Source organism: Hyperolius riggenbachi, chromosome 5 (assembly GCF_040937935.1).
Source record: "Hyperolius riggenbachi isolate aHypRig1 chromosome 5, aHypRig1.pri, whole genome shotgun sequence".
In the NCBI taxonomy this organism is placed as follows: Eukaryota; Metazoa; Chordata; class Amphibia; order Anura; family Hyperoliidae; genus Hyperolius; species Hyperolius riggenbachi.
In genome coordinates this window covers 5,202,737-5,223,253 of record NC_090650.1, presented here as the reverse complement: position 1 = coordinate 5,223,253, position 20,517 = coordinate 5,202,737, and the positions used below count along the sequence as shown (strand labels likewise).

Here is a 20,517-nt window from a genome sequence, read left to right as displayed (position 1 = left end):
GTCAGCCGTGGGGAGGGCAGCCCGACCTCTCCCTCCCTTCCTCTCCCCCGGGCCGCCCTCCATGCTCCTCCTCTAACTGCAGAGTTAGCGCAGGGAAGCACTGTAAATAGTCAGTAACTCACCTCCCTGATTCCAATCACCGCTCACTTGCCACCGGTTTGCTAAACAGGAAGTATAGTGTGTATCAGCCTCTATGCAGAGGAGACCAGGGAGAGGAGTACAAACTGACTATTTACAGTGCTTCCCTGGGCACGGAGGGTGGCCCGGGGGGAGAGGAAGGGAGGGAGAGGTCAGGCTGCCCTCCCCACTGCTGACTCCCCCCTCCATTACAGCTCCCCTCTCCCTCAGCGCTCAGGGCGGCTATCCGGGGCTATATCACCCCTGCCCCCCAATCTCTCACCCCACCTGGTGCGAGTCCCACTCCCCCCCCCCCCCCCCCCCCCACGACACTAGTGATCCCAGTAGATTTGACCTGCAGGCAGTTGTCTGTTAAAACAAGGTGTGTGTGATCTGCAGATATTTAACTCTTTTTGTACACAGGCACGCATGAAAAAGAAGGAAGTAAATAGATTATGAAAGCATTCCGCAGGAACTGATCTTTTGCAGGAAATGATCTTTTGCAGCATCTTTAGAACGATTCGTCTTTCAAACCTCCCTGACAAATTTATGCGGCAGATGCATTTGCAAAGATGTGTATCTGATGTGTGTACTCAGCTTTAGCAGAATGGCTAGCGTTGCAGAAACCACACATTTTTGCACATAATGAAAGACTATGGGATGCATAAAAAAAAACCAACAACAAAAAACACATCTCTGCATTTTCCAATGTGTGTCTTTGGAAATGAATAACTTTTTGCATATATCTATGGAAGGCATCTGAATTGCACATTACATGTTTCAATGGAGACGCAGAAGAAGTACATTTCACTGTGTTTTTAATGCGTTTTGTGTAAAATAAATGATGCTGCATTTTTTTTCCATGGAAAAAAAAAGGGGAAATATTGAAAAAACTGCAAAAACTCAAAACGCATACAAAAACACCACACTAGGCAGAATCGCATATGCGTTTTCCATATAGCAAAACTCGTATGCGATTCTGCCTAGTGTGTGATCCTACCCAGAGAACAATGCAGAAAACTCGTGGTTTTCTGCACAGCCAAGTGTCCTCCCAGCTTCGAGCAGATGGAGGCGGAGGAATCAGCCTAGAGAGGGCATATAGGAAGTTGTGTGTCCTCCTCTGTACAGCTCTCAGTCCCTGCGCTGCAGCTATGGCAGCTCTGCTGAAGGTCACTCTCATCGGCCTCCTCCTGGCTCTGGTCGGGGAAAGAATCGTCCACTTCATGTAAGCTGAATTCTCACTCTATATCACTGAGATCTGCCTGGGAGTTGTGTGCTGTGCGGGGAAAGCTTCTCTCTGGCCTGGTGCACACCACAGGAGTTTTTCTGAGCGTTTTGAGTTTTTGAAACGTCCTGCTAATATGTGTCTGTGCACACTGGAGCGATGAGGTTTTGTAAAAAGACCCCCATAGCATTACATTGGGAAGAGCTTTTGAAACCTCTAGCGTTTGGGGACCTTTTCTGGTGTGTCTCAGCCCTCTGCTGGGATATCTGATAACAATCTGAACAGGTGCAGCAGCTAATGGAGAAGAGAGCTGCCTCAGGTAGGGTTAACCAGTTCTCACCTAAAGACCAACCCTGATAAATGTGTCGGAATCCACAGACCTCAAAGAGGACCTGTAGTGAAAATGGCATAATTTTTTTTTTTTTTTATAATATTAATTTTATAGATTTAGGCCCAGTGCACACCGAGCGGCTTTTGGAGCGATCCGCCGGCTGCATCCGCCTATAAAAACGCTTATCTAATGTATTGCAATGGGATGGTGCACACCGGCGGTTTGCGGTTTTTGCCAAGCCGCAAACGCGCCTCCTGCTGCACGTTTGCGGTTTTCGAAAGCGTTTCTGCCTCAATGTTAAGTACAGGAAAAACGCAAACCGCTCTGAAAAACGCTAGTTCAGAGCGGTTTGCCAGGCATTTTTGTTACAGTAGCTGTTCAGTAACAGCTTTTACTGTAACAATATGTGTAATCTGCTACACAAAAACGCACGCAAAACCGCTAGGCATGTATAGAAAACCTCTCTAAACATACCTAGAATCGCTCTGAAATCAGCTCCCAAAACCGCTAGATATGTTTAGAAAACCTCTCTAAACATACGTAGAATCGCTCTGAAATCAGCTCCCAAAACCGCTAGCAGATTGCGGATCTGCTAGCGGTTTTGGTGTGCACTGGGCCTCAGACTGTGTTTGGCGCATTGTAAAATCTTTCTTTCCCTGGTTTACATTCTAAAAATGTATCACTGGGTGGTGACCTCTTTAGTTCTGCCAGGTGATCAGTGCAGAATGTTTGTAAGGGCCTGGAACCCACTAGAGCATCTTTTTGAGCGTTTAGCGAGCACTTTAAATCACTAGCGCTTTCCCCAAACGCTCTGCCAATGTAAATAAATGTAACTAATTCCACAGTAGCGATTAGCAAAATCACAGGACATGCAGCATTTTTAGCGTTAGCGTTCCGGCAATGTAAAGTATATAAACGCTGGCGCAATCACTCATCAAAACCTACACAGAGCGATTTGCTAGCATTTTTAAATTACTGCACACTGTAAAAAAAATAAAAATTTGAAAGGACCAATCAGAATTAAAATCGCTAATCGCTACACAATTGCTGGCAAAAAGCTGACACTTTTCAAAATCTCTACCAAAATTGCCAGAAAATGCTCATGAAATCGCTTACAAAACTCTCACTAAAAACCGCTAGCGATATGGATTTGCAGTGGGTCCCAGGCCTTCGAGGGGTCTGTGATTGGAGAACTGTTCTCTGAGGTTTCCTGCTGGTTCTTTGCAGTAGACTAGTGCCAGCGAGTTAAAGAGACTCTGAAGCGAGAATAAATCTCGCTTCAGAGCTCATAGTTAGCAGGGGCATGTGTGCCCCTGCTAAACAACTGCTATAGCGCCGCTAAACGGGGGTCCCTTCACCCCCAACCCACACCCGCAAGACTTGGTCGTGCATTTGGTCGCTCCTGGAGGCAGGGCTAACGGCTGCAGCCCTGCCTCCAGTCGCGTCTGTCAGCGGCGCATCGCCGCCTCTCCCCCGCCCTTCTCAGTGAAGGAAGACTGAGAGGGGCGGGGGAGAGGCGGAGATACGCGCTGACAGACGCGCGTGGGGCAGGGCTGCGGCAGTTAGCCCTGCCCCAACCAGGAAGCGCTCCCCCGCATTACGGAGGGGGATTTGGGGGTGAAGGGACCCCCGTTAAGCCGCGGGATAGCGGCGGTTTAGCAGGGGCACACATGCCCCTGCTATCTATGAGGTCTGAAGCGAGATTTATTCTCGCTTCAAACTCTCTTTAACCCTCTCTGCTGCAAACCACTCCCCCCATACACCCTGCCCATCCCTAATGGACAAGAAATAAGACACTATGGCCTGGAGCACACCAAAAACCGCTAGCAGATCCGCAAAATGCTAGCAGATTTTGAAACGCTTTTTCTTATTTTTCTGTAGCATTTCACCTAGCATTTTGCGGTTTTGTGAAGCGTTTTTGGTGTAGTAGATTTCATATATTGTTACAGTAAAGCTGTTACTGAACAGCTTCTGTAACAAAAACGCCGGCAAAACCGCTCTGGACAGGCGTGTTTCAGAGCGGTTTGCGTTTTTCCTATACTTTACATTGGAGGCAGAAACGCATCCGCAATCCAAAATCTGCAGCAGCCCTGGAGTATGCGTTTCTGCAAAACGCCTCCCGCTCTGGTGTGCACCAGCCCTTTGAAGTACATTACCCTACCGGATCCGCACCCGCAAGCGGATCGCAAACCGCAGCAGAACCGCTCTGGTGTGCACTAGGCCAGAGGGAAGATACAGGGAGTAATAAAATGCTGGGACAACAATAAGGGCTCGTTTCTACTAGTGCAGCTGAGCGGGTGGGCGGGATCGCAGCCATGCACGGCTATGGGAATCGCAGCCTCCGCTGCAAATTCTGTTGCTACTACAAGCGAATCGGCCGGCGGTGCCGTTATCTCCTATGGCAGAGTTTCCCCGCGCGATTTGCCTGCGGGGAAACTCTGCGGTTTCGCGCCCATTTCCACGAGAGTGGAAACGGGCCCTAAAGCTTTTCACAGCAGCTGCAGGAGTTTTTCCCTCTGTCCAAATACAATTATTTCCTAGATCTGTTCTCAAAGCCCACCAATTGAGATACTGCTGTGATATAGACCAATCATAAGCTTGCATGCAAATTTTATGTAAATTGTATGAGCTGGAAACTGGATCAATGGGTTTTAGGGCCCGTTTCCACTATCACGAATTCGAATGCGTTTGCCGCATGCGAATTCGCATAGCCAATACAAGTTGATGGGACTGTTTCCACTTGTTAGGATTTCTGAGCGTTTTCGTCCGCGTGAAGAATTCGCATGGCAGAGCCATCAGAATTTGCATACCGCATACCGCTATGCGAGTGTATGCGAATTTTCATGCGATTTCGCACGAGAATTCGCATGGAATCAATGGAAAAGCACACAGGCACTGCCATGGTTAAATTCGCATACAGCGTCATTCATGCGAATTTTTACCTCGGCGATTCGCACCGCACAAGTGGAAACGGGCCCTCAGCATAAAGTGTGTGTGTGTGTGTGTGATTGGCCGATTTCCAAGTTGCATAGAATTGCATTATATTTGCATGCAAGCCAGTATCGTAAGCTTCTAACTGGCCATTTCCCCCCACCAACTCTGCACATTCTGAGGAAATCCACCCACATGTAGTGTTGAGCCAAAATTTTTGTAATTTCGTGTTTCCTTAATTACAGGCCCGAATTTTCTCGCTACGACACAAATTCGTAATTGCCATACAAATCGTAATTCGAAATTCCATAAGCGAAATTTCGGTTTCGTAATTCCACATTTAGGCGCAAATTCATGTTTACCGTGAAATTTTGTAATTTTCATGTTTTCTATAGAAATAAAGTTATTTTAGTTACAAAAAAGGGCGTAATTTCATTTCTAATAGTAATTATGCACATTTAGGTAATGACTAAACTCAGGAAAGTCACTCATTGGTTACAATTACTGATAATGCAAAGGCCGTATGCTACGTACACACATGCGACAACGATCGTTCGTTGTAAACGACGAATGAACTTTTAATTGAGGAAAGAACGATCTAAGTAAAGTTAGCTTTTAAATGTGTGTAACGATCTGATCGTTAGAACGAACGTTACATCACGTAAAGCAACTATTGCGCTTGCGCATAAAAATGAGAAGTTTCATGGAGAAATAGCGAAATGCGCATGTCAAGCCTAGTACAAACGACCGTTTCCAACGATGTACTACTTTTGCAAACGATCGTCATTGGAAAATATCCGCCAAGCTAGATCGTTCGTTTTTAACGATCTAGCTCGTCCGTCGTTAGACTTAATGGTCGTTGGTTGCTTTTTTTAAAACGATCGTCGGGGAACGATTGTTTCAAACGACTATAGTCGCCAGGGGCGTAGCAATAGGGGGTGCAGAGGTTGCGACCACATCGGGGGGCCCTTGGGCCTGAGGGGCCCCTAAGGGCCCTCCCTCAACTGCAGAATTAGCTCTCTATTGGTCCTGTGCTCATAATAATCACTTCTATAGATACTTTGAATAGGGGTAATCATTAACAAACTGTTCCCCATCCCCTTCTTACACCTCTGACACTGTAGCTGCCATTGGTAGGGATTGCTATGTATAGAGTGCTTGGGGGTAATCAGTAACAAGCTGCTCCCCATCCCCTTCTTGTACCTCTGACACTGTAGTTGCCATTGGCAGGGATTGCTATGTATAGAGTGCTTGGGGGGTAATCAGTAACAAGCTGCTCCCCATCCCCTTCTTACACCTCTGACACTGTAGTTGCCATTGGCAGGTTTTGGTGCGCCGTATCAATTGTTATGTATAGAGTACTTGGGGGCTCATTGTAAAACTTGCATCGGGGCCCACAGCTCCTTAGCTACGCCACTGATAGTCGCATGTGTGTACGCACCTTTACACATGCTGTCTCATGTATCAGGGGGCCCTATCTGCAGCCACTTCTAAGACAGGTGCTCTTTGTCAAGGTGCACTTAGCAGCCATGCATGCTGAGACACTTGGTTTTGGGCCTTGCAATATCTGATAATGCAAAGGTCCCTGTAAGTCCTGTCACTTTAACTGTATCAGGAGCCTCTGGACTGGAACCCAATTTCGAGAACGGACGAATTTCCGAAATTCTGATTTGTTTGTGTTTGATCGTAATTACGAAATTCCCCATAAACATGAAATTTTGCGTAATCGTAATTCGGTCATTACACTCATCACTACCCAGATGTAAAATACAGAATCAAAGCACAGCTGAAGTGAGCGGGATATGGAGGCTGCCATATGTATTCCCCAATCCCCATCAACCTATGCTAATCCCTCTGTCCAATACTTCTGTGCAAATAGGGGCGGTCAGTGAGATGCAAATCATTTCGTGTTGATGTAGCATTATGCAAATTTAGTATGCTAATTTATGCATCTTTAAAACTATTCAATCAAATCCTGCTGAGGTAAAATTCAATTGGCCCATTTTCCAGCTGCATAATTTGACAAACTTTGACTATCCCTGAGGGCCTGTTCTCACTGAGGGGATTAGCGGGCGGTTCCCTGCACTGTGGCAATATCAGCCCTGTGTCGGAGTAACTATAATTTATTGATACTACAAGGACATGTTTGCAGTAGGGGTGAGGTAATACATAGAGGCATGTGACACTTGGAATGGGATCAGAAGCTTTGGCACCGCTGCACATCCGGGTGTCGGCAGGTGCTGACTATTAACCATTTCTGTATAGACAGTGCACATTGCCTGACTGTGTGCATGAAAAAGGGGCGCCGCGAAAAAAGGGGCCGACTGGATAACGAAATCTGATAAAGATAAACATCGTTGTCAAACTTGGTTAACGATAAATACCGTTGTAAAACCAGACGAGAAATAACGAAAAGATATTAACGTTAAATATTGTTACGTAATTCAACAATACAGCTTAACCCAACCCTACCCTCACACAGAACCCTCCTCTGGTGGTGCCTAACCCTAATTACCCCCCTGGTGGTGCCTAACCCTAACCACCCCCTCCCCTGGTGGTGCCTAACCCTAACCACTCCCCCTGGTGGGGCCTAACCCTAACTACCCCCTCCCCTGGCGGTGCCTAACCCTAACCACTCCCCTTGGTGGGGCCTAACCCTAACCACCCCCTCCCCTGGCGGTGCCTAACCCTAACCACTCCCCCTGGTGGTGCCTAACCACTCCCTCCTCTGGTGGTGCCTTACCTTAACCACTCCCTCTGCAGAAACACCCTTTTACACATAAAAAGATAATCTATTTGAAAACACGAAATCTGTACATATAAACGAAATAATATGACAAAATCTATAACGTTGCAAGCTTCTAAAACAATAACATACTTCAAAAACGCTAATGTTGTTAACTATATTTACCGCGGTGCCCTTTTTTCTGCTTTTTTCGCTTTAACGATAATTGCATTAAAGTCTATGACGGCGCCCTTTTCGCCCACTCTCTTCCTGCTACCGCCTGACTGTCCTGCTGATCCTCGGAGGCCTGGGACACACTACAAAGCGTAAAGCGCAATCACTGGCTATTTGTGACGGCGTTTTGCAAGCGATTCTGGGAGCGATTTCCCGGCTCCTATACAATACATTCGAATGGAAACGCTCCTGAACTGCTGCCTGTCCTGTGATTGCGATTTGCCCAATCGTTCCCGTGCAATCTGTCCCATCCATTTACATTGGCAGAGCGTTTAGAGAAATTGAAAGTGTTCCCTAAATGCCTATAAACCACTCTAGTGGGTTCCAGTCCTGAGGCTGCACTCACAACATGGCTCATATGCAAGTCACTTTTTCCCATAGGTGATATTTTCACAACGTGCAGATAAGTTATTTTGAATCGAAGATGGAAAATGATCTCCTAAGGGGAACCTCATGAGAGAGTGACTGCATATGGCTGGCTGTGTGCCTTGCATGAGGCTCGCATTATGAGGGGGATCTGCAATGGACACTGCAGCGAGTAAGGCTAAAGCCATCCGGGCGTTACAGTGCAGGGCTGTGAACAGGCCCATAGAAGTGTATGGGTAGTTATTAATTACACCGCAGCACTGTGACCAGGCCCATAGAACTGTATGTGCAGTGATCAGTTACAGCGCAGTACTCTGACCAGGCCCATAGAATTCTATGGGCAGTGATCAGTTACAGCGCAGTACTGTGACCAGGCCCATAGAATTGTATGGGCAGTGATCAGTTACAGCGTAGTGCTGTGAACAGGCCCATAGCATTGTATGGGCAGTGATCAGTTACAGTGCAGTACTGTGACCAGGCCCATAGCATTGTATGGGCAGTGATCAGTTACAGCGCAGTACTGTGACCAGGCCCATAGAATTCTATGGGCAGTGATCAGTTACAGCGCAGTGCTGTGACCAGGCCCATAGCATTGTATGGGCAGTGATCAGTTACAGCGCAGTACTGTGACCAGGCCCATAGAACTGTATGGGCAGTGATCAGTTACAGCACAGTACTGTGACCAGGCCCATAGCATTGTATAGGCAGTGATCAGTTACAGCGCAGTACTGTGACCAGGCCCATAGCATTGTATGGGCAGTGATCAGTTACAGCGCAGTACTGTGACCAGGCCCATAGCATTGTATGGGCAGTGATCAGTTACAGCGCAGTACGGTGACCAGGCCCATAGCATTGTATGGGCAGTGATTAGTTACAGCGCAGTACTGTGACCAGGCCCATAGCATTGTATGGGCAGTGATCAGTTACAGTGCAGTACTGTGACCAGGCCCATAGCATTGTATGGGCAGTGATCAGTTACAGCGCAGTACTGTGACCAGGCCCATAGCATTGTATGGGCAGTGATCAGTTACAGCGCAGTACTGTGACCAGGCCCATAGAATTCTATGGGCAGTGATCAGTTACAGCGCAGTGCTGTGACCAGGCCCATAGCATTGTATGGGCAGTGATCAGTTACAGCGCAGTACTGTGACCAGGCCCATAGAACTGTATGGGCAGTGATCAGTTACAGCACAGTACTGTGACCAGGCCCATAGCATTGTATGGGCAGTGATCAGTTACAGCGCAGTACTGTGACCAGGCCCATAGAACTGTATGGGCAGTGATCAGTTACAGCGCAGTACGGTGACCAGGCCCATAGCATTGTATGGGCAGTGATCAGTTACAGCGCAGTACTGTGACCAGGCCCATAGCATTGTATGGGCAGTGATCAGTTACAGCGCAGTACTGTGGCCAGGCCCATAGAATTGTATGGACAGTGATCAGTTACAGCGCAGTACTGTGAACAGGCCCATAGCATTGTATGGGCAGTGATCAGTTACAACGCAGTACTGTGACCAGGCCCATAGCATTGTATGGGCAGTGATCAGTTACAACGCAGTACTGTGACCAGGCCCATATAATTGTATGGGCAGTGATCAGTTACAGCACAGTACTGTGACCAGGCCCATAGAATTGTATGGGCAGTGATCAGTTACAGCGCAGTGCTGTGACCAGGCCCATAGCATTGTATGGGCAGTGATCAGTTACAGCGCAGTACTGTGACCAGGCCCATATAATTGTATGGGCAGTGATCAGTTACAGCACAGTACTGTGACCAGGCCCATAGCATTGTATGGACAGTGATCAGTTACAGTGCAGTACTGTGACCAGGCCCATAGCATTGTATGGACAGTGATCAGTTACAGCGCAGTACGGTGACCAGGCCCATAGAATTGTATGGACAGTAATCAGTTACAGCGCAGTACTGTGACCAGGCCCATAGAATTGTATGGGCAGTGATCGGTTACAGCGCAGTACTGTGACCAGGCCCATAGAATTGTACAGGCAGTGATCAGTTACAGCACAGTACTGTGACCAGGCCCATAGAATTGTATGGGCAGTGATCAGTTACAGCGCAGTACTGTGACCAGGCCCATAGAATTGTACAGGCAGTGATCAGTTACAGTGCAGTACTGTGACCAGGCCCATAGCATTGTATGGGAAGTGATCAGTTACAGCGCAGTACTGTGACCAGGCCCATAGCATTGTATGGGCAGTGATCAGTTACAGTGCAGTACTGTGACCAGGCCCATAGAATTGTATGGGCAGTGATCAGTTACAGCGCAGTACTGTGACCAGGCACATAGAACTGTATGGGCAGTGATCAGTTACAGCGCAGTACTGTGACCAGGCACATAGAACTGTATGGGCAGTGATCAGTTACAGCGCAGTACTGTGACCAGGCACATAGAACTGTATGGGCAGTGATCAGTTACAGCGCAGTACTGTGACCAGGCACATAGAACTGTATGGGCAGTGATCAGTTACAGCGCAGTACTGTGACCAACCTCATAGAATGGTATGGGCAGTGATCAGTTACAGCGCAGTACTGTGACCAGGCCCATAGAATGGTATGGGCAGTGATCAGTTACAGCGCAGTACGGTGACCAGGCCCATAGAATTGTATGGACAGTGATCAGTTACAGCGCAGTTCTGTGACCAGGCCCATAGCATTGTATGGACAGTGATCAGTTACGGCGCAGTACTGTGACCAGGCCCATAGCATTGTATGGACAGTGATCAGTTACAGCGCAGTACTGTGACCAGGCCCATAGCATTGTATGGACAGTGATCAGTTACGGCGCAGTACTGTGACCAGGCCCATAGCATTGTATGGACAGTGATCAGTTACAGCGCAGTACTGTGACCAGGCCCATAGCATTGTATGGACAGTGATCAGTTACAGCGCAGTACTGTGACCAGGCCCATAGCATTGTATGGACAGTGATCAGTTACAGTGCAGTACTGTGACCAGGCCCATAGAATTGTATGGACAGTGATGAGTTACACTGCAGTACTGTGACCAGGCCCATAGAATTGTATGGGCAGTGATCAGTTACAGCGCAATACTGTGACCAGGCCCATAGCATTGTATGGACAGTGATCAGTTACAGCGCAGTACTGTGACCAGGCCCATAGAATTGTATGGGCAGTGATCAGTTACACTGCAGTACTGTGACCAGGCCCATAGAATTGTATGGGCAGTGATCAGTTACAGCGTAGTGCTGTGAACAGGCCCATAGTGTTGTATGGGCATCGACTTCAAATTCATCAAATTGTTCTTATGAACAAAATTTAGTAAGTGTGTGGCCAACTTAATTCCACCACCATAACAGTGTGGCTTGGGGTGATACACATGATAAGCCTCTGTGCAGCTGTGCTCTGGGTCAGCTCTAACAACGTGTTTCGCCATCACCATCAGATTCCTCAGGGGCTACCAGAGCTAGTGTGAATCTATCCTATATACCCATGTCCAACCCTTTCCCCCCCCTCGCAGAGTTCAAACAGCCAGACATGATGTCCAGGATAGGTCACCACCACTTAACGTCAAAATCCAGGGTTGAAATACAAACCCTAATTACATAGCGAGCGTAAAACCAGTATGGGAAAGTTGGACATTACTAAGTTGCCGTTAGTTCGGCATCCTCTGCTGCTAGTGGGCCCATCCCCCATAGAGATCCTCTGCAGGGCTTTGTTGATCACCAGCAATCAGCAAGCGTGGGCCCCAGACCCGAGTCAGGCAAAATCAGCGCTGGAAATGTAGGCGTACCAGGCGCCACCACAGGCTGATATGGGAAGTACGGCTATAGCGGTGCTCAGTCAGTGATTTGGGCGCTGTCAAGAGACTGAACCCAAATTACCATAAAAGTGTAATTTGGCCGCCAGCAACTGAATTACTTATTACCCCAGAGTCATGGTGCCTGGAGGGGGAACAGTAATTAACTCTGCCATAACTTGTGCAGGAGCAGGGTGAGCAGTTTTACGGCTTCTCCCTGCGCCCAAATTTCTCGGCCCCTTAATTACACGTACACCACAGGCCTTAAGGTGGAGACACGCTGCAGAGAGCTTTTTCGATCCGTTTTTGTTTTTAAAAAACGCGTTCCCATTCACTTACATTTAAAATCGCTGTATAATAGCGTCAAAATCGTCACGATCGTGATTTTTCAAAAAAATGGTTGCAATTTTAATGCAAGTCAATGGGAGCGTGTTTTGTAAAAAATGAACAACGATCGTAAAGCGCTCTTCATTGTCTCAGCCCTCCGTAATGCTGGGAATACACAATACGTTTTTGCGGCAGACAGATTATTTATTTATTGTATTTATAAAGCGCCAACATATTACGCAGCGCTGCCAGATGGTTCGATAATTTCCGACATGTCCCATCTCCCGTTCAATCATTTTGCTGCTTGATTTCTCATAGAAGTGAACGGAATAAGATAAACGAGCGGAAGATAAGCGAATTGAGTTGAGAATCGAGTGGCAAAACCGATCCAGCAGAAAAAAACGCATGGTGTGTTCCCAGCGTAAGGCCTGTGCTGTACATGCAATCAGCCCATAATCCTGACTCCTAGACAATTGCGTGTCAAGCAGTTTAGTATTGCGGAATCAATCCGTATTGCAGAGTTAGTTTCAAAGTGCAGAAAGATTGTGCAAAGTACAAATAGTAACCGTTTTACGCAGCCTTTCAAAAACAACTCTTATCTCCCCACCGGGAGACTTGATCCTGCGAGGCAATGTTCACACACCAGGCCATGTCCTATAGCACCGCTCAGCCTGTACGCCGCTGCTGCTGCAACACAGTTCCACAAGAGGACTGGTAAGGCCTAAAGTCTGCTACACACATCCAATTATGATTGGCCAATTTTTTGCCACTTCCATGTATTAAGAGCGCTTACCTGCACAATCTGTTTACAGTAAAGTCTGTTGGCCCCCATACTACTTGGAGGTGGTAAAATTGGACAGTAATTGGCCAATCTTAATTGAAAGTGTGTGTACCAGGCTTTAAGGTGGCCATACACTTACCGATTTTACTTATTTTTTTTCTCATAGATATTGTATGATTGAATCGACTAGAGATCGATGCTGCAAACCATTCCTTCTCAACCGATTTTTGGGCAGATTGGTAGATGCTGCGTATAATATTAGCTGATCAGTGGGTGGTTGGGGACACTCCCGTGTCCACGCCGCGGTTCCGGTCATTTCTCTCCGCTTCGCTGGCTGCTTCTTCCTCTCTTCACTCCCGAGTCCCGGAGCGCCGTGTGACGCCGCAAATACTAGAGCCCAAATACTAGAGCCCTCTAGTGGCCACATAAGGTATGTGCCACAGCTCCCCTAGTGTCTGCCCTCTGCATTACATCACATATGCCCCGGGACTAAGGAGTGAAGGAGCAGCCAGCTGGGAAAGCCCAGACCGGAATGTGCAGCAGACAGGTGAGATTAAAGGACAACTGAAGTTAGAGATATATTATGGAGGCTGCCATATTTATTTCCTGTTAAACAATACCAGTTACCTGGCAGCCCTGCTGATCTCTGGCTGCAGTAGTGTCTGAATAACACCAGAAACAAGCATGCAGCTAATCTTTCTAGGTCTGACAATAATGTCAGGAACACCTGATCTGCTGCATGCTTGTTCAGGGGCTAAGTATTAGAGGCAGAGGATCAGCAGGGCTGCCAGGCAACTAGTATTGCTTAAAAGCAAATAAATATGGCAGCCTCCATATACCTCTTGCTTCAGTTGTCCTTTTAGCTTCAGCTGCACAATAGGGGTTGGTGGCGGCCGAGTACTGTTAGACCTAGCAGGCAGGCACAGACTTTCAAAGGTTTCATATTGAAATCGATTGGAAATCTGTGTGTAGTGTGTGGAGAGATTCGAGCTGATGGATCCCTCTCTGATCAGATAATGATTTGAGAAAGATCGATCTGTTGGCCATATCGACCAGTGTATGGTCAGCTTACATCCTTAAAGGGGAACTGAAGAGAGAGGGATATGGAGGCTGCCATGTTTATTTCCTTTTAAGCAATACCAGTTGCCTGGCAGCCCTGCTGATCCTCTTCCTCTAATACTATTAGCCATAGCCCCTGAACAAGCATGCAGCAGATCAGGTGTTTCAGACTTTAAAGTCAGATCTGACAAGACTAGCTGCATGCTTGTTTCTGGTGTTATTCAGACACTACTGCAGAGAAATAGACCAGCAGGGCTGCCAGGCAACTGGTATTGATTAAAAGGAAATAAACATGACAGCCTCCATATACCTCTCTCTTCATATCCCCTTTAAACCATGTTTACCTACAATTACACTTACAACAGTAGTTGCACAGCCCCCAAAATAGCGAATCAGCCCTAATGAACACATTACCGTATTTGTAGTAATTAGCGTATAGTAAGCTCGTTCCACAATGAAAGTAATTATGGGTCCATCTAAAAATGGCGCATGGAGAAAAATGGCGCACCGTTCTGCCGATAAATGTATTATAAAACGCTATTTACCGTTTTTATGTAAATACATTAAAACGGTAACTAGTGTTTTATGATCGCTCCTTCACTTCTTCTGTTAGTTTGCTGTAGTGTCCTGCAGCCAGCCAATCACCATGCGAGGACTGAAACCACATGGTGATTGGCTGGCTGCGGGACTACAGCAAACTAATGGAATAAGTAATGGAGGGAAGCAGGCCCGGATTTACATCACAGGAGCCTATAGGCACAGATGTCCTGGCACCCTAGACTCCGCCCTCCATGCATGCAGGCCCGGATTTACATCACAGGAGCCTATAGGCACAGATGTCCTGGCCCCCTAGACTCCGCCCTCCATGCTTGCAGGCCTGGATTTACATCACATGAGCCGTATAGGCACAGATGTCCTGGCCCCCTAGACTCCGCCCTCCATGCATGCAGGCCCGGATTTACATCACAGGAGCCTATAGGCACAGATGTCCTGGCACCCTAGACTCCGCCCTCCATGACCCTACAAATACCCACTGAACTGCACCACAAATGTGCGGGCTGTCCCAGCTGTCACTTCTCCCTTACTTCCCTTGCACATCATAGGTAGCTACAGGTGCCCCTTAGTATTAGGTAGTCAGTGGTGCTCCCGACTAATGGGAGATCTCATCAGTGGAAGGCAGAGAGCAGGGTGAGTAACCTCTCATTTACACTCTGCATAGGGAAGGAGGGAGAGAAGCACTCGGAAGGGGTGTGAGCTGCCTTTCCATCATCAGGCGCCTGTAGGCATGTGCCTACAGTGCCTTATGGTAAATCCGGCCCTGGAGGGAAGGGGCGATCACCGGCCGGGACAAGGTAATGTATGCATATTACACACATCCTCCCCCGATGCTTATTCCCTCCAGTGTCCGCTGCCTCTCTCCCTTCCCCACTGCCCTCTGCATTTTTTAAGACTTATAACCCTATTTAGAGTTATAAGTGTAAGCACACTGCCTGCACCATTTTTAACACTTATAACGCTAAATAGCGTTTATATAATTAAAGTCAATGCGGCGCTATTTTCATTTCCCCTTCGCCCTGTGCGCCAATTTTATCTGTCACGAGTAATTATACCCTCTGTATTATATACGTTTGGTGGCCCCAAAGTTCCACTAACTCGTTGCAGTCACATGGTGCTGCTGCTGACGTATGTTGGGGATATCTGTAACCTCTCACCTTTATCTTACAGCTATCAAGGGAATTTATTCCGAGAGATAGAGCCGGTCGATCTTCCCAACTGTCAGCTCCTGGATGGCATTGGTACGTGACTGACCCCTCATGGCTTACATTGCATGAAAATAATTACCACTAATTCGTAAGGGGCCTATTAATGCTGCCATTTTCAGCAATCTTCTTGTCGGAGATGATTCAGATCAAATAAAAAAAGCCAATCTGTTGCACTAAAGTATCCAACTTGCGATCATATGTAAACCAGTTATGATTGTATCTATGAAGAAAAACTACCATGATGGTCAGCCAATTATTGAACCACATCACCCCAGAGGGGTGTTCACCCTAACGGACAAGAGCGACTTTCACCTTTCAGTGCTCATCCCTTACATTTGCCAATAGCTTCATCACTACTAATCACAATGAAATGATCTATAGCTTGTTTTTTTCACCAAGAATTAGGCTTTTTGGGGTTGATATTTGTTTTCAGTAATTACTTTATTTTCTATGCATTTTAAAGGGAATAAATGAAAAAATACACTATTTCTCCAATTTCATCCCCTATAGTTTTAATATAAACACGGCTACTGTACATAAAACCCACACATATTATTTGCCTATTTGTCCTGGTTATCACAAGATTTTAATTATGTCCCTAGTACAAAGTATGGTGACAATATAGTATTTGGAAATAAAGGTGTATTTTTTTCTTTAGGGAGTTCTTTTTTTTGATTATTTTCATGTGCACAGGAATTCACGTGCCCGTGCGTGAGCGCGCGCGGGAGCATCACTGTCTGACTTATAAAATCGTCCTGGAGCCATTAAGAGGCTCTAGCAGGACGTTTTTATAAGTCAGCTTGTCATTAAGTGGTTAAAGGACTTCCGATGCGAATATGATTAAACAAATCTTACTCACCTGGGGCTTCTCCTAGCCATTAGCAGCAGTCTCAGTCCCTCGCCGCAGGTCCGGCCCTCCACATTGTCCTGCTGGCCGCCGGTAACGATCGCAGCCCCAGCGGCAGATAAGCTCTTCTGCGCGGGCATTCATGCTTGTGCATCCATGTCATCTGGCACACACAGCCCCGTTGCAGTAGTTGTGCGCAGTATGCGCCAGATGTGGGCGCGCAGGCACAAATACCCATGCAGGTGCAGAAAAGCCGAGCCACTGGCCTCGAAGGCCTCTCTACCGGCGGCCAGCAGGACAACATGGAGGACCGGGCCTGCCGCGAGGGATTGAGACTGCTGGTAGGGGCTGGGAGAAGCCCCAGGTGAGTAAATTCTGTTTAATCATGTTCACATCAGAAGCCCTTTTAAGGACATAATCGATGATGTGATTGTTCAGGATCGACTGGCCCACCAGCTTCTCTGTTTCCACACAATATGATCTGAATAATCTGATCTAAAAGACTTGATTGAACAACGTGTGTGAGAGAACTCATGGACTACCATGTGGCCAAGTGACAGATTTAAAAGGATCTGATTTGCTGGTCAAAGTCATGTGTCACTTCTGCATCCTGTGTGCGATAAAGCAGGAAGTGACCTCAGCATCCTGTGTGCGGTAAAGCAGGAAGTGATGTCAGATGAAGCAGGAAGTGATCTTGGCATCACCTGATCACACACTTCTCCAGGAGTTCTGCTACACACGAGTCGCTCTATAAGTGACGATGACTTTGTGATTTTTTTTCTTCCAAGCAATGTCTTCCTGTTTCCACAGAGTACGGGTCTGAAGATATTGACATCCTCCCCAGCGGCCTGGCCTTTATCAGTTCTGTAAGTAAGTTTAGCTGTGAAGAGATGAGCTACATTCATGGCCGGGACAAGGTCCTCCGACACCTGAGATTCCAAAGTGTGTCCCTCCTTTCCAGATCAGATAGGTGCTCAGTTATGTTCCCCTGAAATCCCCCCAACTTATTCTAAACTTGCCTCTCCCACCCCCATAGCATGTGTGGCCAGTATAACTCCCCTCCCCCATAAACACATAAGTCAATAAGGCCAGTAGAATTCCATTCTCCCCCCCACACCATTGGCAAGGTCCCCCATTATTACTTTCCCTCCAGTACGGGGGGCACCCCTCTCTAGCTCCCACTGCTAGCCTGTAGTGCGGAGGAGTGCAGGAAGGTGGCGCTATAGCTACGAGTTTCAGCATTGGCTGCAGTCCCTCTTCTCCTACTTTGAGACCACCAGAGAGGGCCCGCGGACCGGCCAGCTTGGGCACAGGACTGCAGCAGGATGGGTGCCAGGATAGCCTTACACCCTCTCTTTTCCTCTGCAGGGTCTGAAGTACCCGGAGATGTTCAGCTTCGCTCCAGATAGACCCGGGGAGATCTTCCTGCTGGATCTGAATGAAGAGATCCCACGTCCATCTTCTCTGCGGATCAGCCGGGGGTTTGACCTCTCTTCATTCGCCCCCCACGGACTCAGCATATACATCGACAAGAAAGGTAAATCTTCACATGTATGCAACATTTCTATTCCTTAAGGTGCCCACTAATGATACAATCTTGATTGTGCAATCTTACCACTTCTACAGTATGTAATATGAGGGACTATGCAATCCCAGCATAATCACTCTGTTCTGCCTCCCCAGTCTGAGCATTGGCAGTGTGACCCCTGTAACTTATCAAGTTGTGATGGGATAGCGACCGCACACAATCTTAGAAGCATTGGTAGACCTAGAGGATCAGAAATGCTGGGGTACTGGTGGCTAAGTCTGGATTAAGTAATATATTGATCAAGGTTGAGTCATTAGAAACTAGAGGAAAATGAGGTTTGTAGGACCAAATACTCTTAGTAAATTGAATAGTTTTCAACTCGCATGTAGTGGGTGGATTCAGGGGTGAGCCTGGGGTGCCTGGCACCTGGGGGCAAGATTTTCTCTGGCGCCTATGGGAGTGGTTAAATTAACCGCGCCCAACCACATAACCACACCCATGTCCTGCCTAATCACACCCACACCTTCCACCTCTTTCCGCATGCATGTGATACCCCATTCCTACCCCTCTTCCATGGGCTTGCTCCTGGCTGGCTTTGGCTTCCTGCGAGTCTGCTAGTCTCTGGACTGACTCAGGCTGAGAGGCTCTGCGAGTGCGACGCAGTCACACACTGCGCATTTATGGCTGCCTGCGGCCACCCTACTCTCGCTCGCTGTCTTCGGCTCCTCCCCCCGCCAAGCCCAAGCGTGAGGTGGGCTGCCTGTATCTTTCCCGTTGCGCCGCACAGCCTGCCAGTGTTGCCAACCTTTCACGTTATTTTTTACTGACAAATACCTAAAAATTTACTGACAAAAGATTTTTACTGACAAAATTTCCCCACTAAATGCACATAAGAGACAGCGTTTCACCAGTAAATGCACATAATGACAGACAGCCTTTCCCCAGTAAATGCACACAAGAGACCGCTTTTCACCAGTAAATGCACATAATGACAAACAGCCAGTGTCCCCAGTATATGTAGCCAGCCTGGACCCCCTTTAGGCAGTGAGTGACAGGGAGCCCCTTTAGGTAGTGAGTGACAGGGAGCCCCTTTAGGGAGTGAGTGACAGGGAGCCCCTTTAGGGAGTGAGTGACAGGGAGCCCCTTTAGGGAGTGAGTGACAGGGAGCCCCCAGCCGCCGCCCCCCCCCCCCCCCTTACCTTGCAGTGTCACTCAGACCTCAGGATCAGCGGCGACCCGACCAGTACGAGCGGGCGGCGGACGCACCCGCTCTATGGGCTGGTGCACACCGAGCGGCTTTTTCAGCGTTTCTGCAGCCGGGGTGAGGCATTTTTTGGATTGCAGATGCGTTTCTGCCTCAATGTTAAGTATAGGAAAAACGCAAACCGCTCTGAAAAACGCCTGTTCAGAGCGGTTTTGCCGGCGTTTTTGTTACAGAAGCTGTTCAGTAACAGCTTTACTGTAACAATATCTGAAATCTACTACACCAAAAACTCTTCCCAAAACCGCAAAACGCTAGCTGAAACGCTACAGAAAAATAAGAAAAAGAGTTTCAAAATCTGCTAGCATTTTGCAGATCTGCTAGCGGTTTTTGGTGTGCACCAGGCCTATATGCGGAAGTGATGTCACTTCCGCATGTCAGTGCGGGCGCTGGGTCCTAGCGCCCGCATGATTGGTCGCCGCCTGATCGAGATCTGAGTGACGCGGCGGCGGCTTGAGGGAGGGAGCCGTGGACAGAGAGGGGTGAGCGGCGGCCGGTCGGCGCCTGGCGCGGCCCTGGGTGGATTGTTACGGAATGACTGTAGGAGGGAACATGGGTGCGTTCGATCCAATCATTGTTTTTCAATCACCATCCATCTTGGTCAATGGGGCATTCAAGGCAACCAAGTCTTCTTGTGTGAGGGCCTGTAGTTTAGTTTTGGACATGGAATGAATTTAATTTTTCTAGATTAAACTTGGTGTGTTTGCTTTTGCCTAAGCTTAAGTAAAGTTCCTTATAAAAATTTCCTGATAAATTCTTCTGTCGTGATTCAAGGTGGTGACTTCCTCCTTGCTAATTAAACAAACCTTGGGACAGTCAGGGACAAAGGGGGCTTCATGGAAAGAGTTCCTCTAGCAGCTATTAAAGCCAGAGACCCCAGGCTCACACCCTGCTGTGCCTAGACATAAGACTTTAGATCTGGCACGTCAACGACAATCGGTGCAGCAAACCGATTGCATTCTCTTTTCTCACAGCTCTTCCGTGACAGGTGGCAAAGGCTGCCTGAATCTTGGAGGCTTCTGCATCAGCACAGGCCTTGATAAGTTGATGGCTAAGTGTAGATTACCTTCATCGTAGAGACTTAGGTGGATCTTGTGGAGCGACTAGCAGATGCTGCATGATGACACCTGGCTTTGTGAAAGTGCGATTCTCACATCTGCCTTTGGTTGAAATCCTCCTAAGCCGCCTCTGTCATGATTACGCTCATCAAACACCGTCAGATCTTTTTGTCACTCTTCAGTGTTGTA

At 47.7% G+C, this 20,517-nt stretch overlaps 1 protein-coding gene across 1 annotated transcript in view; it reads left to right on the top strand.

Annotated features, from left to right (window-relative positions):
* The first annotated feature begins 1,208 nt into the window (after positions 1–1,208).
* Positions 1,209–20,517, top strand: part of LOC137517957 (serum paraoxonase/arylesterase 2-like) — a 35,976-nt gene continuing 16,667 nt past the window's right edge. Inside the window, exons 1-4 of the mRNA XM_068235044.1 lie at positions 1,209–1,342; positions 15,597–15,667; positions 17,292–17,347; positions 17,850–18,018. Coding sequence (XP_068091145.1) covers positions 1,269–1,342; positions 15,597–15,667; positions 17,292–17,347; positions 17,850–18,018 — 370 coding nt within the window. The 5' untranslated portion in view covers positions 1,209–1,268. The remainder of the gene's footprint in view (positions 1,343–15,596; positions 15,668–17,291; positions 17,348–17,849; positions 18,019–20,517) is intronic.